The sequence below is a fragment of the Vicugna pacos genome, unplaced genomic scaffold (assembly GCF_048564905.1).
Source record: "Vicugna pacos unplaced genomic scaffold, VicPac4 scaffold_103, whole genome shotgun sequence".
NCBI classification, from domain to species: domain Eukaryota; kingdom Metazoa; phylum Chordata; class Mammalia; order Artiodactyla; family Camelidae; genus Vicugna; species Vicugna pacos.
In genome coordinates, this window is record NW_027328783.1 from 3,361,235 (window position 1) to 3,374,003 (window position 12,769).

Genomic DNA, 12,769 nt, shown 5'->3' on the forward strand with positions numbered 1-12,769 from the left:
TATATTTTGGGGCTTAAGGAGATCCAATACTTATACATATGTTGTCTCCAGCAGCCTACTGAGAGATGACACAAAAGAGTATACAGGCAATAAATGTCTTCTTTGTTACTGATGAAGCCACGTTCTCCATGAACTTCAAGGCTGTGGGAAAATGCGTGTCATGATACTGTGTCCCAGAAATACAGACTCACCCTGTCCCATGTAGCTCTGGGCCACAGCGAGCCTTCCCTTGAGAAGACCTGCCCTTTCATGCACAGGGCTTTCCTGACATGGAGCTGAGCATCCCGCGTGCTTCCCAATGGTGACCCACACTGGAGTGAAAGGAAGGGTTTCACATGCCCCGCTTGTCTCCCCGGACTCACACCTCACTCTGTTAGTGTAATGAGTGCTAGCTGTGGGCCAGGGGCCAGGGGTGTGAAGGGAGAAGCACCCTCCATGGCCCAGAGGAGTGGTTAGGAGACATCCACTCCCTCAGTTTAAACAGGTGGTTGGATGGAACATAAGGGTGCTCCCCAAGAGTGTGTAAAAGGAGAAATAAGGATTTTATTTGGGACTTAGGCTAGCCAGGAAACAGATAAGATGATTAGAGGGGAGACTTGTAAAACAATTTGATATTAAGTTGACATTTGTTGAACACCCAAAATGTGCTACATTCTTTTCTGAGCATTTTACAGAAATGAATCCTTCAATCTTCTCAACAAGCGAGTAAGGAAGGTTTGATTGTTATCCCAGTTTTACAGTGTGGAAATTGAGGCACACAGAGGGTAATTAAGTTGGCAAAATCACAGAACTAGTAATTGGCAGAGCTGGTATTTAAACCCTGGCTGTCTGGTTTTGAGGTTCCCAGAGATGGGCTTTGGGTGTTTAGCATTATCGACATCCCTGAATCTTTATACCTCTGTGCATTAGTTAGCCTAGAAAGGACAGGGAAAGGAGTGTTACACAGGAGCTCATAGTCATGTCTTGCCGCTGTCCACGGAGAGTGCACCGTGATTGGCGTTAATTGACTTCTGGGCAGTAGATCTGTTCGTATAATAGAAATATAGTCCATTGAATTAATCTAGAAACCCTTCCTGCTCCGTTTCTGTCCATGCTTGCCATGTGACTGCCTGCCCGTTATTGGGCCGTGGCCATGGTTGAACTCTGATATTTCAGTCTGGTTCATAGATTCACGTCTTCTGTTACATTAAAAATTTAAGTTTCTGGTTTTCTTGCATCAGTGTCTCATGAGCTTGGTTAATGTGAAACCAGTCCATGGGAGCCCAGGGATGTTGACGGTATAATTTCTGAGCACGTTGAGGCACTTCTACCCGTGCAGACGTGGCTGGAGGATGTCCAGCTTCCTCACTGATTTCCCCCAACAGCATGGTCCTCTCCCACCCCTGGATGTGAGGTTGGGAGCTCTCTGAGTAGGCCAGTCAGAGGCCGAGTCCACCAATCAGAAAATGATGAAGTACCTGGAAGTGGGTTTAATAGAAGACAAGGGCTTCCAGGTTGTCAGATGGGCTGTTCGAGTCCATTTGGTGAAAAGCTGTCCACTGTCTGTGGTTGAGCTACTTCTTTGCTGTTGAAAAGTCTGGAGTAGATGAAGGGATTTTAAAAAGCAGAAAGGAGTGATTTCAGGTGGTACGTCCACACCGGTGAGAAGTGATGAATGACCGCCTTTGTGAGTCATAGACAGTCTTACAAACTTCATAAACCAGCTTTAAAAGCTCTTCCATCTGAGTGCACTTCATATGGGGTCCAGATCATCACTGGTCGCACTGTGAGGGCAAGTAACTGATAATGGCAGAAAGGACACGGAGGCATCAAAAAGGTCTCAGTCACTTTCCCTGTTTAAAGGATGCAGCACAGTGTAATATATTTTAGCTGGTTTTTCACTGAAAAGTTTTTAGTGTTTTCTGGGACTCCCCAGTGCCCCAAGGTTCCATGCAGCTGGGTGTCCCCTCAGTGCAGCTCTGTCAGCGCTTGCCCTGGGCTGACGCGGTGTCACGGGGAGCAGGACAGTCAGCGTCCCCGGCTCCTCCGAGCTCCGTCTCCTCATACGCAGAGCGGGTTTCTCATCCGTGTCTACTTAGTAGGGTTGCTGAGAATCACACGTGATGCTTCAGGTGTGACTTTTGGTTGTCTCTGTGATTGGCATATAGTTAATATTTGATAGAAACACTTGTTTTTTTAGTATAATTGTAGCACCTAGATTGCAGTGGTTTTTAGTCTGCATTTTTTATAACTTTATTCTTATTTTTAAATATGCACTTATTTTTATTTATTTTTTTTGGAGGTACTGGGGACTGAAGCCAGGACATTGTGCATGCTAAGCAGGTGCTCTACAACTGAGTAATACACACCCTCCTTTTCTGCACTTGAAGGTAAATATTGCTATACACAAAATAGCTCTTAAACACCATCATGGGACCTAGTCACTGTATAGACAATTGAACACGTATACTATTTCAATAGGAATAAATGTTTTTGAGACATACATTTCTGAATCTGTTAATGTGCTTAAAAACGATCATAGGTAGTGATAAACACGAATCTTTGATCCAGTACTTCTAAGAGACTGTTTTGCCATCAAGGGAAATTACATTCTACAGAGAAGGCTAATTGGGTCTCTTTGATATTTAGATGGTTTAGCAGATGATGAAGGCTTTCAAAAGCTGACAGTTTTGTATTTTAAAGTAACTACAAAGTTACCTTCTACAAGTTGTAAGTACTAAGCTTGTGAAGTGCCCAGTAATCCAGGGGGTATGTGTCTGTGTCTGTGTCTGTGTCTGTGTCTGTGTGAACGTTGGTGTGTGTGATTTCAGGAAGGTAGAAAGAAATTCCATATAGACTTCTGATACCTTTCTCCTCCATTTCAAGGTGTTGGCATATATTTACACTAATAAATTGATATTCAGTTGTCATTTGGCATATTGGGAATAAGACTTTCTCATACTTGTTTCAGAAGGATTAGGGAGCATGAGCTTAGGAAATGGGAGGAGATAGAGGCAGGGAGGTTCTTTAAACTTTGTGCAGAATTAGAAACAGTAACTTTTCTCTTTTCTTCTAAAGCAAACTGGCACTGAATTGTAACATACTATTACTCAGAATTGCTTTTCTGATCAGATACATGTACCTCAGATTTTTAAATGCAACATGAATGATGAAATGTGTTTTAGCAGTTATTTTTAAAAGTAGTCTCTTTTCAAGTAAAAGGCTATAGCCTGTTCTTTCTTCTAGCGGTACAAGAAATTCTCATTGTTCTGTTGCAATGATCTATGTGCTTACTTTCTTTTTTTTTTTCTTTAAGTGCTTTTTTCATTGTGGTTTGAATGAATGTTTAAAATTTCTGGATTTTGATCTTTAGAACATGCTGATTTCTCAGAATTGTTAAAAACCTGATTGTTCACTGCTCCTTGTTTGGTGGGGCACCCTATTGATTTCTGTTGTCTGTTAAAGAGTGAAATTCTTCCTCTAGCCTGCAGATCATTAAGTGAATGGTTTGCAGTGTGCCTTTAAAATTATTTGTATGCATTGAGCATGTTTGTCCAGTGAATTTTAAATTGACTCATTGTAATGACTTTGATTTGATTCTGTGTCTTTTCCTCCTCTCCACAAGAATTTGAATTCTCTGTTGCATTTTGTATACGTGTTCTTAACAGGGGAAGAAATTTTGCATTTTTTACAGAGGTGGGTTTTCCTATCCCCTCTGAATGCCTTCTAAAATTGATACAATAAAAATCAGTTATTGCAGTGCATAATTATTTCATAAATTATTTTTTGGCATAATCAGAAACAATGACCAAGAATGATAATAAAAAATACGAAAACCTTCCTTCCTTTGAAGAATAGAAATCAGGTAGTCAGGCTCCCTCATGCTTTGTGCCTGACACACTTACTCTCATGTCATTGTGTATCATGATTCGGAGATGGTATTGTTTCAGGTTTATAGATTTTTGTTTTAACATTTGTGTTGAATTCTTTCTCCAGGCTGATGTTTCCTGTTGGGTTTGTGGAAAGAGTAGAAGGGAAAAAAATACTTTGTTTTGTTTTCAGGAGGCCTGAGTTGATGGGAAAAGAGTTGAGGGTGGGCTGAGGAAAAGAGTGACACTCCCTCTCCTCCTGGTTGAAATTGATAAACAAAGAAATCAATTAAGTATATCGATATTTGACCAAAAGAAGTTAGCGAGCCCAAACTGGCTAGAAATGCACAATGGGAATTACTGAATTCAGCTTCAGAATGAGGTGCTTTACCAAGTAGAAGCAGCTTAGACCAATCAGAAAATCAGTAATATGATGAGATATAAATGGAATATTATATCTTTTATTGCTGAAACTTTTCTACGTTAAGTTGTGTAGAGCTAAATTTAAGTTTCAATCACCAGGAGTTAAGAGAGTGAGTGGTACTGTAGGATCGTTATTCACGGATGTGTCTAGACCCTGATAGAGTGGCTGAAGATGGCAGGAAAAGACCCACATCCCGGATTTTCATCCTAGGGTGTCCTCCATAATGGTTCCATGTGGAAGCAGATGATTGGGTTAACAAATTGTAACACACCCCAGTCGCCTCTGAATTTTAAGAAGAAAAAATATGCTTTGATACTGCTTTACAAGCAAGTTCCTGTGCATCCTCACTCCAGACTCCTTGCCTTAAAAAGCAGAGACAATGCTTTGCTTGTGTAGTTGAGGTTTTAGATAGCACTCTGCTGGTTGTAAAGCAAGGACTGAGACCCTCAGCTATAAACGCTGGGCTTGTGTGTTGTTAGATAATGTATTATCCCCAAAACAAGGACCTGGCTGGTCTGGTGGTCTGCTTTTTAATGAACATATCTAAAAATGTATCTTGTTCCCCTCACCCCATGACTTCCCTAAAGATACACTAATCCTTTGTACTCATTGTGTATTCTACAATCTCTGCCTCATCCTGTCTTTCCCGAATTTCCTCCTTACTATCTCACAACTGTTAACGAAGTTTTCCTTTGATTATACCCTATAAATATGGGAGCATTTGAGAGGCTCATGGAGATGGCTCCCTAATCCCTCTCGATTTCTTGACTTTTTCCACAGAGTCTTGAATAATCATTCCTTGTCAGTAAGACTTCTTCCAGCCAGAACCCACAGTTCCAGGTGAGAAGGATGCAGGCTTTATCTCTCCTACCGGAGGCAGAGACAGAAGAGAATTGAGATATGCTCCCCCGTGATCCCTTCCTGCCCCAGGTCTACTGCAGTTCACCTGCAGCCTTCTGGCCTCTGCTCAGAGGGCCTCTGTCCCAGGACTGACCTCAGCGTTTTCTTCCCTTGTCAATATTTCCTGTGCCTTTCAGAACTTGGTCTCTTCTCTGCAATTCAAACCTGGCAGATGTGATGGTGGTCAGCGTGCTGGTGGGCAGTCCTTTGGGGACCCCCAGGAGCCATGCTGATTCTCCTTAGTCTCTCAATCGGGGTTACAGAACAGTCGAGCACCGAAGGAAGCCCATTCTCGAGATGTCAACAGAGCATTTCATCACTTTCATTTTATTTTTCAATTTTTGGTGGAGAAATTATTTGTAGTGAACTGTTCCAGATATTTGCCGCCTGCTTTCCTCATCACCATTCCTTGTTGTCTCTGGTGCTAGTTTTATAAACCAGGTTTCTTCTCTGGTCATTTCTGGCAGCTGGGCTTGCCGAATCCTTGATCTGTATTTGAAACAGAATGCTTCCTTGTGATGTCAAGGTGATTTTCCTATTTCTGAATATTTCGTGTACACTCAGCAACTGTTTCAAGTGAAATGCTCTTGTCCAATTTCGGTTAACTCACATTTGCTGATCTCCTGCTTTCATGCTGAGAGCAGTTTCTTTTTCCTCTAATAAAAGTTAGCAATTTGCATTTACTATGGAAGATACTGGCCCAAGGTCCTTTTGTTCTTAAGAGTTTTAATACAATTCACCCATTAAAATGTACATCAGTTTTTACTCTATGCCCAGAATTGTGCATCCCATTCAATCTTAGAATATTTTCATCCCCCCAACAGGAAGCCCTGTACGCATAAACAGACATTCCCATCTTCCCCATCCTCCCCCAGCCCCAAGGAGCCACTTTTCTCTCTGTGGATTTGCCTGTGCTGGACATTTCATGTAAATCGAGTCACTTCATATAAGTGGAAACGTCTATTGTGACTGACTTCTTTCACACTGAGAAACGTTTTCAATATTTGCTCATGTTGTGGCCTTAGTCACTATTCTATGCTATGCTATTGCTGAATAACATTCCACTCTATGGCTGGGCCCCACTGTTTACCCATTCATCAGGTGATACGCATTTGGGTTGTTTCTGTTTTTGGCTGTGATGAGTAATGTCGCCGTGTACACTCATGTGGTATTATTTATGTGGATATTTGTTTTCAGTTCTCTTACGTGTGTGCCCAGAGAGCAGAATTGCTGGGTAAGTCAGAAACGAAATGTTCAACTCTCTGAGGCCCTGCCAGGCTGTTTTCCAAAGTGGCCACGCTGTGTTACATCCTCACCAGCAAGGGCTGCGTGCTCCGCTTCCTCTGTGTCCTCTTTAGTGCTTGTTACGCTTTTTTTTTATTATACCCTATTGTAGTGAGTGTGAAGCGGTTTCTCCTAGTGGTTTTGACTTGATTTCCCTTACAGCTAATGCTATTGAACATCATTACATTGTGCTTTATGGACATTTGTATATTTTCCTTGAAAAATACCTTTTCAGATACTTTATTAACCTTTTAATTGAGTTGCCTTTTTATTGTTGAGTTGTAGGGTTTTGTTTTCTTCATTTTGAGATACAAATTCCTTACCAGATAAGTGATTTGAAAAAATTTTCTCCTCTGTGTTGTTGTTTCACTTTCTGGATGGTGCCCTTTGAAGCAAAGTTTTAAATTTTGATGAACTGCAATTTGTCTCTGTTTTCTTTGTTTCTTGTGCTTTTGGGGTATTATTTAAACTCTGAGGTATTTTATTTAAGCTTTTATACATAAAATAACTTAATTCTTAGGACCGTTATAGGAGATGGGTGCAGTTGTTGTCCCCAGTCTATGGATAGGAGACTGAGATGCAGAAAATTTCACTGAAATATCAGTGTCACATATACCTAGTGCTGTGGGATTTCAGACCCTCATGTTTGTCCCCAGCATTTGTGATCTTCACCACCATGCTCCACTACTGCCTGGAATCGTTAATGAAAATGACTTTCATTTTTTGATTTCTTGTTAGTTTGTTTTCTCATTGGGGACCTCATCTCCTTATTTTCCTTTCGGATATCAGTGTAGATTTATTTTAGGTCTCATGTAGGCAGAAGCATTGCTATCAGTTAACTTCTTTATTACTCACTCTCCAGTGATGATTGTTGCTAGTTGACCTAACCAAGTCATGCTTAAGTCTTTCCTGCTAATGACACTAAAAACAGTCATGACTTATAGAATGCTCAAAGAAAGTACTTGATTGATTTTATTTTGCTACCCAATCAAACCAATCAAGTAAAAACCCCAGTGTTGACACAGACTATAAGCCCTCCAGAATAGGATCACTGTCTTCCTTCTGTTTCATTTGTTTGGTCACAGTGTCTGGATAGTGACTTGCTGTCCAGCAGTTTTGTGAGGATATGGTGCTCGTGAATCATTGTAAGGACAGAATTTTGACAACAGACTGTGTTGTTCATTTCACAAGGGAAAAGATAATATAGAAATACTGCTCAGATCTATTTTAAAATTAAGCTTGGAATTTTGAGAAGAATTCAAGAAACCATACAAAGCTCTTTTTCACTAATTTTAGATCTATCTTAGACACATATGGTTACATAGCAGAGTAAGTTATCAAGTACATTTGACAATAGGAGTGTAATATTGATTATTTGTTTTAGTTGAAATATTCTACCTGGGATAAAGTAATCAGTGCCCATAAATGAACAAATATGTTTGTATTTCTATGCAACATGGGAGCAGAGTTCATGTTTCTATATAATATGTATGACTGTGTGTTTTAATCTGTCTGTCAGTGTTTTTATAGTTTTTCAGCAATGTTGTAACTTCAGAATTCTTCTAACATATTCACTCCCGATACTACTGCAGTTTGTACTGTGTATCCTATCTTATGCATGGGATTCCACTGTCCCCTCAGTGAGGAATTTCCTCTCCTATTGAGCTAGTAGCAGAGTTAAAGGAACAGTGATTTCAAGGCCTTTGCTCTCCACGTGTTCGCAGTTTCCTGTCAATCACGATTTTCTCTTTCTTGTGTTTTCATTGTGCAATTAGAATTTTTGAAAATAATTATTAATATGTTTCACCAGTCTCCCTAGAAATTTGATGTGTTTGTGCTTTTCAGTTTTCAATTTATGAAAATTGTAAATGCAGACTTGTTTTTAAGTAGTCCTTTTTCACTAGATATTTGTTTACTTCTTTAGAGTTAAAATAATTTTCCCCAATGAATGAATCGGTGTGCATGTTTTAAAAGATACTTTAGTTTTTATTTTTCTTATTCTAACAGGTATATTCGTTGTACAGAATTTAGAAAATAAGGATAAACACAATAATACCTTAAAAATGGCCTCTAATCTCACTTGTAGATACAGTTGTAATGTTTGAAATTGAGAATTACAAGTCCTCTCACTTTGTTCTACTCTTTCAGGTACGTTTTGGTTACTGAGACCCTCGAATTCCCATATGAATTGTAGCAGAAGCTAGTCAGTTATTGCTGAGGAGCCCGCTGGGATTGTGATCAAGACCACGTTGTATGTGTGCTTCACTCTGGGGAGCACTGCCATCCCAAGAATATTGTCATGTGATCCAGGAATTTGCGTGGTTTGTCTTTCCAGGTATTTAGGTCTTCTTTAATTTATTTCAGCAATGTGTATGGTTTACATAGTATTATTTTACTTTAATTTTTGCCTTTATACTGAGGACAATTGTGCAAGGTACCAAGATTAGAATTGTATTATAGCCCCGCAACTTGCTGCCACCATGGACGCTGTGGTCTCTCTTTGCCCTGTGTAAAAGCTCGCACAAAATAGGACCTAAGTAACTCTCTCTTGAAAGAATGATTATATGATTGCTGGATGATGCTTGAGAGTCCTTGTGATGATGTCTTTTTCCCAGACTTTCCCCTCTTCTTAAATATGCCCTTTCTCTTCCTTTCCTCCAGCCTGGGTTTCAGCCTGCCTGTGGCATTGATTTTCCTTGTCTGTGGACTCTTCTTTTCACTAGTTCATGATAATGTTACATGTCGGCTGTGGAAACTTGCTAGATGTCAAGAAAGAGCAAATCCATTGCATGCTAGTATTTTTAGAGTGTGTTATTGAATTATCAATTGAAATTAAATCAGGCTGACCCATTGAGCCATCCCCTGAGCTCTTTTTGCCTTCCTACAGGTGATACTGCTCTCGTTGCTGCATGTGCCCTTCCCCCAGAATTAGTTTTGGAGTTGAGTAAATCACCATCACTGGAGCCCTCTCTTTAAAAGATGAAGAGAACATTTGCTCCTTCTCCCTGCTTGGGGACTTGGATGAGATGAGGTAACAGATAAAGAATGAAGCCCCACCTCATTCTGACCACTGCTCTTTCCGTTCATTTCTCCAGGGGAAGAGTACAATTCAAAAATATATAGATTGTGAGCTAATGAAATATACAAGACAACCGATCATTTATTAAATACACTTTCATGCCAGAAACAAATGTATTATACACACAAAAAGCACATAAATTACGGTAGTACTGTGGTTACAAACGTGGGCCGAGTTCGATTCCTGCTCTGGAGTGACAAGTCCTGTGAAATGGAGAACTTGTAGGTCGGCTTAGCCTCTCCCGGACTTTTTTCTTTCCTGCAGAGACAGGGCTCGCTAGTCATCCCTCCCCCGTAGAGGTGCTGTGGGTTGTAAACGACGCGCGTGGGCAGGCCAAGCACAGCTGCTCGTTCCTCGTAAGTGCAGGATAGCACAGCTTTTGCGGTTACGGCTTTATGATCGCACCGTGTAGACCCTCAGTGCTCCGAAGGGATGTCTTGCGGATTGGAGATGGGATTCTCACTTCTGTAAATACCCAAAGATTGTGTTATTGAGCCTTGCTGATATAAATCTATTCTTTAGAAAGTACATAATGTAGATATATTTTTCAAACATGCATGCTTTTTTTCTTTTATTATTTATACTTCTACCCTCTCATCACGTGGTGTGACTTTTGATGGAATCCAGGAAACAGTCCTAAGCCACCTGCCTCTTCACACTTCTTCGTGATGGTTTTCTTCCTTGACTAGAAGAGGGTTTTGCATAGGAAATTTTGTTTGCTCCCCTTCTCTTGGAGTCTCCCTGTTTGTCTGCCCATCTCTCACCTGTCCATCTGTCCATTTCTCTACCCACTCATTCTTCTGACTTGTTCCAAGAAGCACTTCAGGCAGCTTACAGAAGAACAGATACCAAATAAACAGGTGAGAAAATGGGGCCAAGTTCACAAATTGAGGCTCGGAGTTGAGCCTGTGTGAGATTTGCAGGCGTGAGACACACGCCTCTGCCTTGTGACTTATAAGATAGACAGCATCAATGTGCCTGAGGCTCCCAGCACACACAGGGAAGCAGGGTTTGTGGGAGATGCTTACTGTCTGTGAAATAAATAAGTGGCTTAGGAGAAGCCCAGCCTTTCCAAATACTAAGACTTAGGAGAATATTTTGAGTGTCTTCCAAAATCTGAGTATTGCATCTTTTCTTTTTCAGAGTTTTATGTATAGTTGGTTAACATTCTATAACTGGAAATTTCTCCAAAACTGCTGCCCACGTGAGTCCCATGACTCGGGAATGGGGTGGTTCTGCTCATTGACGGGTGTTGGCCAGAAACGGAAAATGACAGCCTCAAAGGAGCCTGGGATTAAGCAGTTATGTTTTGTCAGTGTTGTAGATTTCAGAAAATGCTTTTACTGTTTCTCTCCATCTGAGGAAGCAGCGTGCTCTCTTCCCAGCATCAGGAGTTCAGGGTCTCGGGATGGTGGGGGCTGACTGCACTGCCGTAAAGACAGCTGAGCTAGTCACTGCATGTGTGGTGCTTTCACGTAGTGCATTTCATGTTTTTTAAAAGGTTTCAACATGTAGTTAATTAACTGAGTTAATTAACATTTAATAAATATGAGGCTTTTTTGAAAAGACAGTTATAGGCAGAATATAAGTTGTGAACACTTTAAAAATGGCTTCATTACTGAAATTTCAGTAAGGAAGATTCAGTTTATCTTATTTACGCCTCTCTTTAAAAGTAACAAAGAAACAAGACAGAAAAAGCAGAGGATTACTTCTGTTCTTCCTCTCGGCTTGCAGGTGCCCTCACCTCCAGTGGCATCCATCCAGACACCAGCACTGACACTGGCCGTGCTCAGAAATGCCTCAGCCCTGAAGACACAACTGACAAATGGAAGGGAGCCGCGTCCTGTTACAGCGGGTGCTCTCACTTTGTGGGTCCTTATGTAACTGCGTGGTGTTATTCAGGATTGCCCTTTCTACACTGTGTGACGGTGCTGCGGTGTCTCCTAGTTATTGTTTCTGTAACTACTCATGTATTTTTTCCAATGTGTGGTACTAGACATCTAAAAATGCATTTTTCAGATGAAAAATAATGTGTATTTAATATAAAAGTCTGAAAAAAGAGTCAAAAGGGTCTATCCTGGTCCCAGTACTCAAAGATAATAATTAACACTTTAACATCTATTTTCTGTTCTTTTCATCAGTGTGTATCAGCTCTGTCATAAAAACCAGCGAGCACTGTGTGCCTGTTTACTGTGTGGAGACCTCCATTTCCCATTCGGCTTATTACACATTTTTCTACAATATTCTATCTCCCCTGACATGATTTTTAATGACCAGTATAGCATTCTGTTTTGTGGAGGCATCGTCCATTTTACTTTGTACTTAAGTAAACTTTTAAATTCCAAGTATACTTAATTGAAATTCTGAAAAGAGAACTGTGGTGGTACCGAAAGTCCCCTACTTCCCTTCCCCTTTTTTCCTGAGAGTAAAAGCTGCTGACAATGTGGAGTATATATTTCATGACCTTTATGCCTTTGTCATATATATATATACACACATACATACACGTATATGAGAAATCTATGTATATGTGTGTGTATATATGCTTTATTGAAAAATAAGGCCATACTATATGTTTTCTGTAGCTCGGTTTATTCACTAACGTATATATCATAGACCTCCTCCCACTCCAGACTCACCCGGTCCTTTCAGATAGAGTAAAGGGGTCTCCTGATGTGCAGGTTTGGTCTCTTGTGTAACGACACCTTTCGTGGGAGAGTACTGTGGACAAGGCCTTGGACCACGCTGAAACGCTGCAACTTTAGTGCCCACAGCTCTCCGTGATTTACCGCATCATTGTCTTGATGGTGAACACTTAAGTTTTCTCCATTTTCCACTGTCAGAAAGGGTGTTTGACTGGCATCCTTCTTGTACAAACATTCCTGTGATCTTGTATCAGTATTCCTTTAGCTAAGGTTTCTGGAAATTTAGTCCTTGGATGTGACAACTTCATACATCACAGGATGCTTTCAAGTGAATCTAGAAATTCCTTCTCCTGTGGGGAATGAAAAGATGTAGAATAACTTATGTAACCAATTCTCTATCGCTGGATATGATTTCACTTCAGCATTTCTTCCCACCATTGTAAACAGTGCTGTGCAAATGTTCTGATGAGTACATCTTTTTGAACTGATTTTTTCTAAATGTAACGATTCCTAAAAGTGGAGTTCAGCCTGTGTGCACACACGTTTTTCAGAGTTTACATATCCATTGACATGTCATCCTCCAAAAGAT

The 12,769-nt window shown here is 40.5% G+C and overlaps 1 protein-coding gene across 1 annotated transcript in view; it reads left to right on the forward strand.

Annotated features, from left to right (window-relative positions):
* The window catches only part of LOC140694722 (trafficking protein particle complex subunit 9-like), a 103,754-nt gene that overhangs the window by 68,108 nt on the left and 22,877 nt on the right, over positions 1-12,769 (forward strand). Inside the window, exon 5 of the mRNA XM_072957833.1 lies at positions 11,270-11,386. Coding sequence (XP_072813934.1) covers positions 11,270-11,386 — 117 coding nt within the window. The remainder of the gene's footprint in view (positions 1-11,269; positions 11,387-12,769) is intronic.